This window comes from Tauraco erythrolophus, chromosome 4 (genome assembly GCF_009769465.1).
Source record: "Tauraco erythrolophus isolate bTauEry1 chromosome 4, bTauEry1.pri, whole genome shotgun sequence".
In the NCBI taxonomy this organism is placed as follows: domain Eukaryota; kingdom Metazoa; phylum Chordata; class Aves; order Musophagiformes; family Musophagidae; genus Tauraco; species Tauraco erythrolophus.
Genome location: NC_141468.1, coordinates 26,524,161 through 26,540,944, shown reverse-complemented (window position 1 = coordinate 26,540,944; position 16,784 = coordinate 26,524,161). Strand labels below are relative to the sequence as shown.

General features: G+C 43.6%; 1 protein-coding gene across 16 annotated transcripts in view; it reads right to left on the bottom strand.

Annotated features, from left to right (window-relative positions):
• Positions 1-16,070, bottom strand: part of CADPS2 (calcium dependent secretion activator 2) — a 333,015-nt gene extending 316,945 nt beyond the window's left edge. For all 16 annotated transcript variants that reach the window (XM_086609733.1, XM_086609731.1, XM_086609742.1 and 13 more), the window contains exon 1: positions 15,747-16,070. In XM_086609733.1, coding sequence (XP_086465859.1) covers positions 15,747-16,070 — 324 coding nt within the window. The remainder of the gene's footprint in view (positions 1-15,746) is intronic.
• Positions 16,071-16,784: the final 714 nt, after the last annotated feature.

Genomic DNA, 16,784 nt, shown 5'->3' with positions numbered 1-16,784 from the left:
GGTGTAATTCAGTCCCACACTTCAGGTGAGGATTCACAAGAACTTCTGCGAGGGTTTCATTCTCCTGGGCTGCTCTGAGCTGAAGGCTCAGATGCGCTGCCTCAGAGCATCCCAGGCACCATGCTAATGTGAAAGGCAACGTGAGAAGGAGGGTGCATTAATTCCAGCTGCAAAACATACAAAGGAAGGCCGTTAGGGTAGTCAGGGAGGGAGAGAGACTACTGCCTGAGGGATGGTTCAGAGCTTGGATTGTTTCATACAGCAGAACGAGACACCATTCTCTTAAATCCTTCAGGAAGGAAAAGCTGCTATTTTAACTGAAGCTGACAGAACAGCAAGTGGGTATAAAACAAAATGCAAGAGCATTCAGTCAGGAAACAGAAGTCTGACAACTATTAGAGCAACGAAAAACAGCAGGGATGCTGACTAACTGAAGTTTACCTCTCTTTATAAGAGAGACAACAGGTCTCTTCTTTGGACATGAGACGGCCTTGACCCAGGAGGTCCCTTCCTGTTTGGTGTAGAACTATGACACACACACAGTAACTTGTTCACCTGTTGAAGACATTCTCCAGCTTTGCAACACTTTTGCGAGATAAGCTTTCCATCCCACAGCAAAGCAATAATTTCCTTCAGCCGCAATATGTGCCAGGATGCTCACTAGGTGTACCTGAGGCATGAGAGCTTTGTTAGCAGAGCTTACTACACGTTCTGTCAGAAGCAAAGCATTTAATTAAACAGGCATCACTAAAGGCACAAATACAGTCGGCAGAGCTGTTTGGCAATAGTGGTGCTATTCCCCAGTAACTACTTGGTGATTCAGAAAGAATCTTCTGAACTGGTAGGTGGATTAAGTACCTGGTTTAACACAAAAAACTTCTGAAGGCAAACCTACATATATGATATGTTTGCCACCTTTCAGAAGAAGCTCTTATTTTGGTTCACTAAGTTGTATGTGCATAATTTGCAAATGCACATATGAGACTGCTTAGAAGCTACTGCATCAGAAACAGTGCTCCTAACTCAGCCTATCTCAAAGCATCCACAAGTTTAAGACTCCTCTTAAAAAAATAAAACTCTCCTGCATTAAATTCCATCCCCTCTTTAAAATTGCATTAGTTTAGTTCACACTGATCTTTCTTCTGAACTGATCACACAATTTACTTGCTATAGAAAAAAAAAATTAAGTTATTCTAATGTTTTATTTGGCTTAAAATTATTAGGCTTAAAATTAGCAAGCAACTTGCAAGCATTTTGATACAGTTTTACAGTTTTGACAGTACTCTTAAGTTCTATTCTTTTTTTACGTATTCATATAAATGGCTGCGGTGAATAAATATTCCCTGACACCTGCCTTAAACACACAAATGCACACTGACCAAGGATGGGTTCACTCCACTGACAAAAGATCTAGTTTCTCACTCTGAATCCTTCACCCTTTTTGAAAGAAAAGGTTAGAGACTACATATCTTCTTCTGATGTTATTATGCAATTCTGTCCATTTTCCAGGCTCTCCAGCGTTATAGATTGAAATGGTTTTGCATCGCTGACCATCTGTATTGCTCAGAGCTTCAACATCTCGCACGTCTTTTCTCAATCTCTCAGTCTATACATCACTCCAGCTATTACAATCAGTATGCATTACCCCATTTATCTTATTAGCACTGAGGCAGTGTGATTCTGATCACTGATATGAAGAAGCTGTTCCACTCTAACCACATCTCTATCAAAAATAAAATGGGCCAACTTCTTTTTTTACTCAAAGAGTGGCTTCTTACAGCTGTGCTAGTTGCTCTGCAGCCTCACTGAAGTCAGAATGAGAAAAAGGTAAGAGCTATCTGCACAGTTCTGCAGTGCAGGGGGGTAATACTTTTTTTGCCTTTTTTTAGTTTAACCACACATTCAGGATAGTTGTTTTCCTGTTGGAACTAAATATTTTTCCACTGTAGGCAAAAAAATACAAATCGGATCAAATTAGGAAAATAAATTATCCTTCACACTGAGAACACATATGCTATGTTTCAATCCAGAGCAAGTTTCTGCAGCCAAGGTATAAATCCATCCTCAAATACAAAAACAAATCAGATATTTAAGTCTTATGCCTGTCAGACTTAAAGAGCAGAAATAGAAAAGCAGAATTCAGTCTACTGATTTCAACATGGCACACTCTGAGCCAGCCCTAAGAAATCAGATCAATCCTGAAAGCTCAATATTAACAAAAAAACCCTCTGTTAATAGAAACCATAGGAACCTCTTTGCTTCCATATCACAAGGTTTAGGAGTTTCATTTCACATGAAGTAGCTACCAAACTGAGCCAAGACAGATACGTAGATCTGCAGGGTTTGAGGCATTGGGTTTGTTGTTTTGGTTTGGTTTGGTTTGGGGGGATGGGGAGTGGGTGTCGTTTGTTTTTAAAGAAAGTAAATGGCAATTTACAATAACGAATAGAAAAGGATGTTTCTGAAAAAGCAGCAGTATTAAGTGACTTGTATTCAGTATTTTACACTCAATAAGCCTCTCTAAAATAGATCAGATCATAACATGCTATGGAGCACTCATTCTATTCCCCTCGTATCAGTACCTATAGTTTTTTTTCCTGCCTCCTTCATGCATACACACACAGACTCTCTCTCCCTCCTTTTATAAATAACCATACGTACGCGTATTTTTCCCATCCCACAGGGAATCTGGCAGAACGGCCGCGTGCAGGGAATCAGGGATGCAGCACCAGCAGTGGGACCCCCCTGCCTCGGTCGCGGTCTCACTTCAAGTGCCACGAGTCGATCGTTTCCCCTTTCCCAGGATACGAATACATTTGGAATTACAACACAACCTTATGGGACCGAAAAGATACAAATCAATTTATTGAAGCCCATAACAAGTAAAAAACACAACGGAGGATATGGATATTTCAGTTTTGGCTCTGCTCCCTCTGTGAACACAAATCCCACATAAAGGGGGGGGCTCACTACATCACAGATCGATCAGTGAGAATTAAATGTAACGCCTGTCTGGAGGGACACCACACAGCAGTGGGTTGGTCTCTCAGCCTAATTACTTACAGGCATCCATGTCCCTCTTGGTTGCCTCCACACGCACCCCAGTGCTTCAGGGCACCCCTAGCCTCCCACCTTGGCCTCCAGCAGATGCTTAGAACCAGTACTGGAAATCGCACTTAGGGTTCAAAGCTTCCAAGCGTTTATAGCTTTGTTATTCCTAATCTAAGTTTCTATAAACATGTCAAAGTAATTGAGGATCAGGGATATTTAAAACATTTCAAGTTTATAAATTAAGGAGTGCCCAATTAGGCAGCGAAACCCAAACAGGTGCCTGTAGAAAAGAGAAATCACAGTCCATGTGGTGGCCCGTACACTTGACAGCCAACAGTTGCCACACATACACATGCTACTAATCAACACAGAGAAGACGCTACCCAAAGGCCCTCTCCAAGCATTAAAGACCTCACTCAGCTGTACGAGCAGCAGACTATTGCAAAGCCAATTATTAAAGCAAAATACAGTATGTCAGTATATTTCATAAGCGGGTTCTATCAAAGTCATACATTTTAAAAAAAAATTGAAGAGAGCATTTGATATTAAAAAGGTAACGCTATTCCTATTCTACCTGTCATTCTGCCCCCATTAATCCCTATCTCAGCACTAGAAAGTATAAGCACAGCGACCTCTTGCAAAACAGTCCGGTCTATCTGCGGGATTAGATTCCATGGATGGCTCAGTGTCACAATATTTTCCAAGGTCACTTCATTTGCTGTCTGAAGATACTCTTGAAAATGATTTCTCAGTCATTAATTATGCATTCTATTTCTTATAAACAGTTCTTTTAATTAGTATCTCAGGCAGCTTTGCTGAGGATCCCACACTTTTAGTAATTAGGGGCAGTTTGTTGCCCCTAATTAACTTCAGACATAGCAAGACTCGATTACTTTGTTACTTCAGCTGTTTTTATGATTGCATTGCATATTCTGTCCTGCTTTACTGGCTCAGAAAGGAAACTGCCCTGTTACACTATTTATCTCATTTAGGTTCCATCTCCCTCTCTTGACTCTGCATTAGTTGCTGTATTTTAAGTCCCTCTGAAGTCACATCTACACTGGCAAGCAGTGTGCCACCAGCAAAGTGCATCTGTACAATGAAGCTGTTCATGCTGAGGACCTAACACCCACCCTAAAAAAAAGCATTTCAGGAGCCTTTACCTCAGTCCAGTTGCATGGACTTAATGATTGTTTCCATAATGTAACTTCTGATGCAGCTTTGCCCACACATAGTCACATTCAAGCGGTTCAAACCAGAACTCTGCAAGCGAGACAAGGAGGATGACTTTAAAGCACACTCCTGAGCCCAGCTAAAATGGTGATGCAGATGCGGATGTTGTCACTGATCAAGTGTGTTACCTTTGGGGATGGTCTTTTAAAAAGCGTCTCAACAACCTCAGCAGATCATACTTCTGCAGCTCCTGGACAGCAGCCACGACCACTGCACATCAGCCCAGCGCCATCAGGCATGGATTAGCAAAATACAGCAGTCAGGTTTAGAAAAATTTTTATAATATGGAAAGAACTCTGCCAGCCTGTACAGCCTCCTTCCCTTGTGTGCTGCTCTGCGTAATTAAGTGCACTTGTAACAGATATAGTCTGTAATAAAGCAAGAGGGTCATGTATGGAAGCTTCAGCCAGTTTCCTGATTTTATCACATCTCTGTGACCTCTTGAAGCCCATTCCAGATCACGTTCTGACTAACAACTGTAGTTAGCAAATTAATGTTAATAATCTGTTTGAATTTAAATATCCAGAACACAGAAAACATCTAGCAGTTTAGGGAATACCTGAATAATTTTGTTGCCCTTTTAAATAAAAACTACTTCGCATTCTTAGATAATGCTTTTCATCTACAGACAAGTTATATTAAAGTAGCAGAAAGACCGTTGTAATCCAGCTGCTCCAATGCAATTTGAGGAAGAGCCAAGCAAGGACCAGCAATAATACCCAGCCCTGTTTGCAGTGTACCACTGTCCTTCCTTGCGATTTAGAAAGTTAAAAGGTCTTAAAAAACAAGTACTACTCCTAAAATTCCCCATCCCAGCCTCTCGGAGGTAGGGGCAAAAAGGGGGAAAAGAATCTTCATCTCGCTGTACCAGCAGTCCCATAAAGTACTAATCACCCTACAGACAGGGTGTCTGAGAGAGCCACACACAAAAACACTCACATACACTGATACTAGTGGGTGACTGATCTGCAAATCGAGTAGATCACCTTTAAATGACACAGTTAAGAATCACATCCTTAATTTATTTCCTTTTCAGCAACACATGAGCAAAACATACATCCACAGGCTGCCAGATCTCATAATCCTCAGCTTACCTTTATAGGATGTTTATTTTTTAATGTTCTGTCCTAGTTTTAGCTGGGACAGAGTTAGCTCTTCTTTTTAACAGCTAGAAGAGCTCCGTGTTTTGGTTTTACTCAGAGGCTTGTTCTGAGAAGAATGCTGATAGCAAGTTGATGTTTGAGACTCCAAGGACCTTTCAGTGTGCCGGAGTGCAGAAACACGGCGGGATAAGGGGGGAGCATAGCAGGGACAAGGGGGACACGATTCCCCTTGTGATTTGTGGTGGAACTTAAGATTGAGGGCCAAACTGGCCAATTAGTATTCCATATCATGCAGCGTCATGCCCAGTATAAAAGTGAGGGTCAGCCGGACAGAAGGGCTTTTGCGCTTTGGCTCTTTCGCCGCTTTTGCCCTTTTGCACTTGCTGCGCTTTTGCTCTATTGCCTTTTTTTTTTCCCCCTCTCTCTCCCAGTACTCCCACTCTCGGAGTACTCTCTCTCTCTCTCTCTCCCCTCCCCTCTATTTCGGGGCCTCGCGTTCGTCCGGGATTGCAGCTTTGGGACGAGATGGGCTTCGCATACGAGGGGGTGGTGAGCATCTACACTGTGTATTAAATCATCTGTATTAAATCGTTCTTATCTCAACCCACGGGTTTCACGTTTATCCTTTAATTCTCTCCCTCATTCCTGGGGGTGAGGGAGGGTGAGTGACCAGCTGTGTGGGAGGGTCAGCCTAACCCACGACATGTTCCAAGTGGTAAAACAGAAGGTTTATATACATAAAACATTGCTAGTCATTTTCGAACACTTATTATCATTGAAAAAGGCCTGGAAGCATTCAGTAAGGATAACTCAAAAACTTGGATGGCAGAGAAAGACAACTTTAAAAGCTGGCCTTAAAAATCTCAAGTGATGTTTTTAAAGTAACAATTTGGGAGCCAAAGAATTCTGAAAAGAACACAAAATGATATAAATGAGAATGGTAGAATTTGTATCACAGAATATTTAAGCCAAAATGCTTCTAATTATTTCATAACTATGTACTAGCACACTCAGAACCTCCACTTGTAGCATACATGTGGTTACGAGAACGATACTGCATTTGGTGTTAAGTCACCACAAGCTGAATCAAAGTGTCTATTCAGGCAAATACTCAAACTCTGCAAGCTGAAGATTACTAGCAACAAAAATTTCTAAAGGAGTTTGTTAACTTCCGTCTCCAAATAATATCACTATTTGTTACTCTTCAGTCCCCGCTGGTAACAGACTAAAAAAAAAAAAAAAAAATCCTCTGCCTTTTAATGAAACTGTAGGAAGGAAGAGAGTGTCAGACAGGAACTGATTGCCAAGATGTAATTTAATATCAGATCTATACTAAACAATCACTTTTTCTTTATTTTTATTTCTTTGCTTTGCTTATACTCCATCCTTAAGGAGATCAAAATAAAAACATTTAAAACTGGTCAATATTAATATTTTAACACTAATGCATATTTGATGTATTAAACAGTCGGAACGGCAAAACATTCATAGAACACTTCTGAACAAGAAGCAGCCGCCAGTACCTTGCTACAAGGCCTCAGAATACATAATTTAGAAATAAATGAAGGAACGTATGAGCAATAGGCACAAACTGGGGATGCTCCCCAGCAAATGCCAGCAAGATAAATATTCGGCACAGAGTGCCTGGAGGCGGATTTTTCTTTGGGTTTTTTGGTTTGTTTTTTTGGTTTGTTGTTTGTTGTTTGTTTTTTTAAGAAAACTCATGAATTTACCATAAGAAGAGCCTAAACACACAAAACAACTGCAAACTTCTGCAGAAAAAAAACTGGGACCACGAAAAGATTGTTTTCCCCAAGGTATTATATCCTACCACTCTGATTTCCATGGACTCCAACCTCTGAGCACCAAGTTTCTCACATACTCTTCGCCCTTGCTATTCTGTATTACACTGACATGGATATTGAGACTATTCACTTTTTTCCAGCTTAATCCTTATCTCTTTTTTCTAGACCAATATGTTTCTTGCAAACTCTTATCCCCAAGATATTCCTCCTTCATTTCTGTTTCATACTGAAAAGCGTAACTCTCACAATCAGTGGATTTCTCTGCTACAAATTCATTCCTCTTAACTTTGTCATTGTCCTTGCTCTACTCCAAAATTAATTCAGTTCCACGAACTTTCTCAATACCTACAACTCAGTCCATGAAACTCTCCATCACTGATTTTCATTTCTCCCCTAATCTTTGTAGATGTACATCATCTCTTTGGAGATCTCATTTACACACTATCTGAGCTTTGTCCTTTCTTCCACGTCCTTGTCTGTTGCCTCAACAAGTCTACTCAAAGTACTATCCTCAGGATTTTTTTGTGTCTGTCTATACTGTAACTCAGAGTATCCCTCCAGCACTTTTGTTAAACAGAAGCTGCCGGCCTCTACTTCCAAAACTCCATAGCCAAGACAATTGAACATAAATGAATAATTAATGCATGAGAGAAAACCAGAAACAGAGCCGGAGAAAGATTCTCATACAATTACCTTTTCTTCTAAATTTTCTTCGCCAGGTCATGTAAAGAAGTACTCACTGTAGCTCTGTTCGTTCTTCACAGTACTGTTAATTAATGCTTTTCCCCTTCCTGACAGGAAAAACACTCAAGAACATTCTTAAACTTATGCATACAAGTAATCACGCTTGAAGACAAGCATATGCTTTATCTCCTCACTGCAAAATAAATAAGAACCAGAAATAGCTTCTTTTGGGCAAGTACTATCAACTTCTAGAGAATTTTAAACAAAAAATGAAAAGCCTTCCATGCTTACGGCTGTGAAAATAACCTTCAAAACGCAAACCTAAGCTGATGCAGCCTGCTACCCACATGCAAACACTCTGCCTCTCCTGCTGCTCAGAGTTTCCCCCCACACGGCGACAAACTGAAAACTGCCTTTTCACAGCTGCTGTTCTGAAACCTGGGGGAATCAGCTGCACCGCCCAAGAACTGGGCTGCTTGCAATATGGTGCCAGCACTTCTCAGCAGAAGCAGGCACTGGAGATAGGCACCAAGCAAAGGGAACAAGAGTTCAGCAGATGCTGTTCCACTCCCTGCCTCCCCTCCTGAGCGGCAATAGCTAGAAACCATGGAGAAGTTTGAGTACCAGACCTGTGCATGCCACAGCCATCATCAGGCAGCAAGAGGATTAAGCTGGAAAGAAATGTAGGAGGCATCTCTGCAACCACTGTGCCAAAAAAAAAAACCCTATACGAAAAGAGACTTAAAGATTAAAAAGTCTGAAAACCTCAAAGGCTGGCACCCAGTTCAGAGTAGTGTACTAACTGGGGCTCAGTACAACTAAATACAGGACCAGAGTCAAGGCACAAAGACTAGCACCCCAACACACATTCTTCTATCAGCAGGGGAGAGCCGAGCGCTTTCCTAGAAGACAACGCATCATCCCATCTTCCCCCACAGACACCTTTTGGGTTGACAAATGGGAAGCAAGTTTCTCCCTGAGCTGTTAGCTTTCTAGTTCTAGCAAGCACATGACTAAAAGCGAAGCAGCAGGAGACACAGATGTGTTAAGCTAGCAAAGTAGAAGACATCTGCATACAAAAAAGAAATAAGGATAACAGGAAAGCAGAACACAAATACAGAGGTACATTAAAAAAGCAAAACAATATACACTGAAAGCTACTTCGGGATAATATTCACCAATATTAAAAAGAAATGGTACAAAGCCAGAAAGAGAAAAATCAAGTCTAATAAGCAGCATGCAAATGGAGAGGTGATTGTTTAGTGGTGTCCCCAAACATGAACCGGTGACAACAGGTCTGCCTGGGAGAGTGAAGGGGGAAAATGGTCAATTTGCCTTCATAAAAATAAATCATTCAGTGGATGGTCAACTAGCAATCAACAAGTATTTTCTGCCCTGGCAATATTCTACAGTTAAAGACAGTACATGGTAATGAATATTTTGATATACTGCCCCTCTCCAGATGCAGGGAAAGGAGCATGGTTTGGAGGGGAAAAGAATATTTTCACCAGCTTTGCTCTTCCATGGCAGCAATGACTATGTTTCTCAGGTGATGTCAGAGAAAGTTTTAAGGACAAGATGAGCCAATTTCCTATTGCTGCTTCTCTGTCACCAATCAACAATGGTTCAGATACACTAAATATAATGTAAGAATAACAACTGCCTGCCAAGGGTGAGAAACACAAGGCAGCCCAGCCAGCCAATTCCCCCATACTGTCCCTGCAGAGATGGAGACAGCCAAGTGATTGTTCAAAATCCCTTCCTGTCAGCTGCCCTGTAGAAAAAACTAATCAGTAGTCTTCCTCAAGCACTTTAAATGGGGTATTTGCCAACAGAGTTAACACACTTGTCAAACTGCATGGCTGACAGAAAGAAGCAAACAATCTGAGGTCACTCATTCGGGAAAAAGAAATAATTAAATTTGTCTCCTCAAATAATAATAATTAAAAAATAATCAAATTTCAAAGGCAAATATAGGTAAAATAGGCATGGAAAACAAAACAAACAAGCAAAAGAAGAGAGTGATGAATTTTCAGCGTAGTAAACTAGGTGTGCGGACTGTCCCTGCATGTCTGCTTCCTTACACAGCTGTCTGCCAAAGCCTTGTTTTCCCAGTCCATTGCCTAGCTTTTGTCCAAGCCACACCGATCGATGCTGAGCTGGCAGGGCAGTAGAACAGTTTAAGATTAAAACAAAACTCTGATGGATTGTCATTTCTGAAGCAGCATTGGTAACCAGAAGGCTCTGGTTCTCTCATCGCCCTTCAGTATTTCTTCAGCCATGGTTGACTCAGCTGCCCATTGTCAGCAACCTTCCTACTGCAGGCAAGAACAACTCCTCTGAAGAACAAGTTCTGACAGTGGCAAAAAGATCTGTTTGTCAATAATCTTGTCTCAACACGTATAGAGTTCTGTAGGCCAGGATCTCAATGGGCTTTGACAAGATTTACCAAAATACTCTGTACTTACTTGACTGAAACAAAACACACTCAACTCAAGAGCATCATGACAAGGTGTTATCTAGGTGTTTGTGATGGGGAAAAACAAAGAGGCAAATGAAACTTGATTTCAAATTACTTTCTGAAACACTTCACAAAAAAATGAAATTTGTAAAGGAAAAATTGAAGGTAGGAACGGAAGACATCTTCCTAGAAAGCTCTTCAGCAGAATTTTGACCAGATGGTAAAGTTTTATAGTTTCCTTTGAAATGTGTTTACAGTTTCTGGCAAGAATGCCTTTGGATGTACTCTCCTTGCTATCTTAGCAGTGGGAAAAAAGCATCTTATGAAGGAGGGTCAGAAACCAAGAGACCATTTTTCCTTCCCAAAACATGCTGAGCCAATCAATAAGCAGACACACATCACCTGCTCAAAAGCAAGGAAAACTGAGACTTGAGGCAGGAGAAATAAAGGCCTTGAGAACAAAACTGTGATCCAGAGAATTAAGTCTATCCCTGTAGCCAACGTTTTCCTGATAAAGTTATGCGTCTCCTTTAGAGGTGAAGTCCAAGAAAGAGGAAAGAACATGAGGAACTCATGGAGTTCAGACGAATATAAATTACTGAATAGTACCACTCTTACTTTTGAGTATTAACTAGAAGTCAATGGTTTTGATATACTCATCATTAAGCAGGTAGAGAAAAGAAACAGAAGGAAAACAGGTTGGCATGTATTCTGGAAATAAACTCAATTAGTTATGACTTCTAAATAGTCAGCTCAATTACTTCTGCTACTTATCACCTACGAAACCAAGACTTGAATTATCAGTTTTGATGTACTAAGCCTTTCATGCATATTAGGAAATCTTATTTAGTACAGAAGTGTTACGTCTCTTCCAGTATTGGGTTTCTACTGCATGACCACTTGATTACTAGAGTAAATTTTAAAGTGTTGAGGAAGAAAAACACTGGAAGAATACCGTTTTTGATAGCTAATTGCAGCACTTCACTGTCGCTTCCTTCCCAGGAACTTTAACTGGGATTCATCCCGCCGATACAGAACCCTTTGGCACACACTCCCTGAGTAAAGCAGAGTATGTACATACAAGTGTGAAATAGATTAGTACAAGCCACAGTTATCAGGGTCATCATCTAATCACTTACTCTGTGTACATTCACATACATCACTTCCCCTTGATGGAAGAGAGTCACACCGGGAATGCATTCCTTTTCACCATCTAAATCCCATTCTGAGGACAAATTCAGTCTGCTGGTTTGAGATTCAGTTTGGCTGGGGTGGGAGAGAAGGAGGAAGAGGAATGGGATGAGCTAACTATTCTCTTCTTCTCTTCTGCTGGACTAGAAAGGAAGAGGAGCAGAGCAGCAGAAAAAGAAAGATGCTGAAATACATTCCAGAGGACTCATTACAAAGAAGTTACCAAGTCTCTTTAAACCAGGCACAGAAAAACCTTACTTGAGAAAGGCATGACATGTAATGCATTAATGTATTAATATTTCTCTAAAAGTCTGGAACACACATGACCAAATGTCCATTAATATCTACTGAAAATATGTTACTAAGTACGTATTAGTTCTACTCTGTAGAACTAACTCCATCTTTGTCAGGATCTGCTACCCCATCTTTGAAAAATCATGCCATGCTTCATTTCCACATCTCCAATATTAGTTTATTCTTCCTTCTCCACCACAAATCTATCAACAACCGAAGTAAGAGAGGATGTAATCGGAGGTCACCAACTAACTATGAAGAGTTAAAAAAAGAGTATTTCCACCACAAATCCTACAGATTAAAAGAAGAAATGCAACCAGGTTATAAAAGTAAGTGTTTCAGCAAAGTCTGGACCAAAATATACTGAATTTGGCATTAAAAACAAGTCAGCAGAGCTGATGAACTCTGGTGAATTACAATAGTTCTTTTTCTTTCTTGAAGTTTGATTTCTTTTTTTTTCCTTAAAGTTTTTTTTTTTTTTAATTAATTTTATCTATTGCAATACAGCTGAGCTAATTTTACTTAGTGAGAAGAAGGAAGGATGAGAAAGGACAACAGAGGAGTGAAACACTGCCTGCATTTAAAATTCTTTACATTCATTAGTATAACTCAGTCCATTAAGTATGATGGTTTCCAGATACCGTATAGCACATTTTAATCTGATACTGAAGCAAGAACATAAGAAGCCAGTCATATTGTAAACCATTTCCTTACTGATATTACAATGCAACTGAGGATATTTGATATGTGAATTCCATCTCATTCGCTCACTGGATAATATGTTCCACATTAAAAAAGAAGCAAACTGCATTCTGCAATATTTGCTCAGCAATACGCCAAATGAACTGGCAGAAAGAACAAATTACTTCTGCTCTCAAGCAGGGTGGATACTATTCTTAGGTTATCAGAAAGACTGCTGGTGCAAAAGCATTATGAAGAGTGCACAATCAGAGACGGGCAGCCTGGGCTAGGAGCTGGAATGACAGAGCATCATAGCTTCTAGTTCAAAACCATACTTTGGGTCCCCTAGCCACTGACGATGGACGGGGCATGCAGTAGTTAACGCCTCCAGTTAAGTAAGACAGGTACGGAATCTCAGTCCAGCTTGCAATGGACAGCCAGCCACGTAACAGAAGTCACATGTGAAGCAGAAGAGCAAGAGATTAAGGGACAGTCCACATCTGTATCATATCTCAGCAGTGAGAAAATTCATTAAGGAAACAAGACAGGCTTTCACCCTATGGAATATGACGCCAGGTATCACACATCCAAAAGCGTCTTACTACAGGACACAGTGCAAGACTGTGGTGCAGTGCAGTGCAGTGCAAGACACAGTGCAGGAATGGTTGCACTCTCATTCCTAGGGCTGACATGGGGCCACTATGTTGGAGCGGGTCCAGAGGAGGGCCATGAAGATGATCCGAGGGCCGGAGCACCTCTCCTCCGAAGACAGGCTGAGAGAGTTGGCGTTGCTAAGCCTGGAGAAGAGAAGGCTCCAGGGAGTCCTTCTAGCAGCCTTCCAGTACCTAAAGAGGACCAACAAGAAAGCTGGAGAGGGACTTTTTACAAGGGTATATAGTGATAAGACAAGGGGCAATGGCTTTAAACTGAAAGAGGGGAGATTACAATTAGATATAAGGAAGAAATTCTTCACTCAGAGGGTGGTGAGGCACTGGAACAGGCTGCCCAGAGGAGTTGTAGATGCCGCATCCCCGGAAGTGATCAAGGCCAGGTTGGATGAGGCTTTGAGCAAACTGATGTAGTGGAAGGTGTCACTGCCCGTGGCAGGGGAATTAGAACTAGATGAATTTTGAGGTCCCTTCCAACCCAAACCATTCTATGATTCTATGCAGCACTGACCACAAAAATAAGAGCACAACAGAGGGCTCCTTTGTACGGCTCTCAGGGATCCCGAACTATCAAAGCAGGTTTTCTCAAGTCTCGAAACTCAAGATCAGTTCTGCTACCCTATATTCAGTAATCCATAGGGTAATATATCAAAATGTCAAATAAGAGGAAGGATGTTTATGTGCATTTCATTATTTCCAGAGGGAAGCGCAACTCCTAGAAGGAATTATTTTTTGTGTTATGTCTCATTTAAAAACACCAGTTCCCAACCAGCAAAAGACAAATCATCCTTGTTCTGCAGCTAAATTCCTAAACATGACAAAAGTCTCTTTCTACATACAGTATTTAAGCCAAAAGTCAGAATTCACTTAAAAACAGTAATTAGCAAGAGTAACATATAATTTCAGCTATCAAACCAATTCTGTCAATCGGTCTGTTCATTGCTCATATGTACACAACTATTGTATTTCTGCATTAGCTGCACATTAGCAATCTCTTTTCATACATCTTATTAATAAAATAATTAATACTGTAGTTATTTTTAAAACACAGTTCCTATACTTAGTGTCTGAGATCAGTGAGAACTTCTAAATGTTCCATATGTTCCGTAGTTGATGGCCAGGAGTTGTAACTTGGGAGCTGATTAGGAAAATTTCATCAAGAAGAGGGCAATGCAGCACTGGAGCAGGTCACGCGGATGGACTGTGCGATCTCATCTCTAGAGGTTTTTGAGCCTCCTGCCTGAACCTAGACTAATATCAACACTACATCAGGTCAGCCGTGGCTTTGTTCAGCAGGAGGTCACACTGAGATGACATCCAGATGTCCCTTCAAAGTATCATTTCTGTACCGACTCTGTCCTTAGTGGCATGGTGAAAAGTCTCATTTTGCCAGGTTTTCTTGGACTTCCTGCTTACAAGATATCTTTATACAGGCTTCGCAGTTTAAATACTTAACACTTAATAAAAACAAAATGTTCTTCCAGAAATAATCTTATTATTACTGGCACGTTAACTTGTCAGAGAATTCACTAAGCGCAAATTACCAATAGCAGGCATAATCCAGGCACCCCAAAGCATTCAGTATTGGATTTTACAAACCCTTAAAGGCACGGAAGTACCAAGATCATAAAAAGCCAAGTGGAACTGAATTCCTTCCCTCTGGAAAGTGATGTGGACAGGGGTTTTTTGTTTGTTTCTTTTCTGTTTTGATTTGGGTTTGTTTGTTTCTTTTACAGAACTGAAAGTGAAAAAACAAAACCAAATTTTTTAGATCAAACATTACAACAACTGAGCTTTTAAGTGGTCATCTGGAAATGCAGCACCTTGTTTCTAAACTTTGTGTTCTTCCTATACAATAGCTCAAAAGTAAGAGAGAATGAGCACTGTTACAGCATAAATACCTACCACATACCTTGCAATTCTCAAGAGCTTGTCTTTGACGTGCAAGATGCAGAGTGTAATTTTGGTCAACCTTCACTAGGCAGCCATTCTCATCACAAACACGCGTGTTAACTGTTCCTCTCTACAGAGACTGCGCTTAATTAATGAAACAAAATAGTTTTCTCGTTCACCTCTGTGTTACGGCTGAATTTGCTCCAGTTGGGCACAGATGGTGAGAACACGGTTTGCAGGAGGCACCTCCGCGAGGTTTAACTCCATCCATACACAACGCCGAGAAGCAGGAACGTCTCATCCTCTGCCAAACGGCCCCACCGCCCTTACGCCCGCGCTCCTGTTTCCTTCGCACGGCGACTTTAAGCGCCGCTCCGAAAACTTAACAGACTTCACCCCTCTTGACAGATGGATTTCTAGGTAAACGTGCCGGCCCGGAGAAGCCGCGCTGAAACCGAGCTTTGCAACACCCTGCTCTAACCCCGCCCGCCCGCCGTGCCCCGGGGGCCGCCGGCGGCTCCCCGCGCCGCGCCGCGCCGGCGCCCGCCTCAACCTGTTGCGGGCCGGAGCGCGGCGCTCGGCGGCGGGCGGGCACGGGATGGCCCGGCGGGGGGCGAGAGGAGGCGGCGGGGGCCCGGGAGGGCGGGGCGGGAGCGGGAGCAGGGAGGCGGCGGCGGCTCACCTTCTGCTGCCGACGGGCCATGTCCGTGGGCTGCTTGGCGTTGAAGGGGTGCGCGATGCACCTCGCGATGAAGACGTAGAGCTGCAGCCGGAGCCGCTTCTCCCGCTCCTCTCGCTGCAGGCGCTCCTGCTCCTCCCGGCCCTCGCTCAGCACCGAGGGGCTGGGGCTGGCCGCCCGCGCCGCGCCGGCCTCTCTGCCCCGCGGGTCCCGGGGCGGCGGCGGCAGCGAGCGCGGAGAGCCGCCGCTTGCTGCCACCAGCACGTCCCGCCGCTCCTCTTCCAGCACCTCATCGGACTCCTCCTCGCTGGAGGACGGATCCAGCATCGCGCTCGGCGGGCAAACTCCGCGACCGAGAGCAGAGCGAGGCGGGGAACGGCGCGCACCTTTCCGGACACGTCGAGTTTACACACAGACTGTTTCCGACCGGCAGCGGCCGGCGGGCGGGAGCGGAGGGGCGGGGAGGAGAGGCGGGGTTTGGGAAGGGGGTCGAGCCTAGGTTGCCGTGGGAATTGATCCGAGCGGCTCCCGGCGGAGGCGGGGCCGGGGCCGGGGCCGAGCTAACACCTCCGCCCGCCCCGGTGGGGGACAGCGGCCCGCAGGTGGCTGGCCCGGGCGGGGCCGCGTCGCACCTGCCGCGGCTCGGCTCGGCTCCCAGCGAGGGCAGCCGCTGGCGGGGGAAGCCCGTGGCTGCCGCTCAGCAGCGCTGCCCCGCTCGGACCCTGCCGGTCTTGGCGGGGGTGCCCCGGTTGCGCCCTGCCCCGCGTCCCGGGCAGCGGGGCCGGCGTGCGAATCGCGCCTGCCGCTCGCTGGCCGGCTCAGCCGCCCGAGGGAACGCCGTGCTGGGAGGGGAGAGCGGTGGGCTGTGTCCTCCGCCCGGCTCGGCTCGGCGCGGCTCGCTGCCGACCCCGAGCCCGCTGGCCTCCTCTGCCGTGTAGTGTGGAGGAAAAACGAGAGGCATTTCCAATACCCGCAGGAAAAGGAGCCGCTGAAACCTCGCGCTTCTGAGATGGGGAGTGCGGGGATTGCAGCGTGCATTGC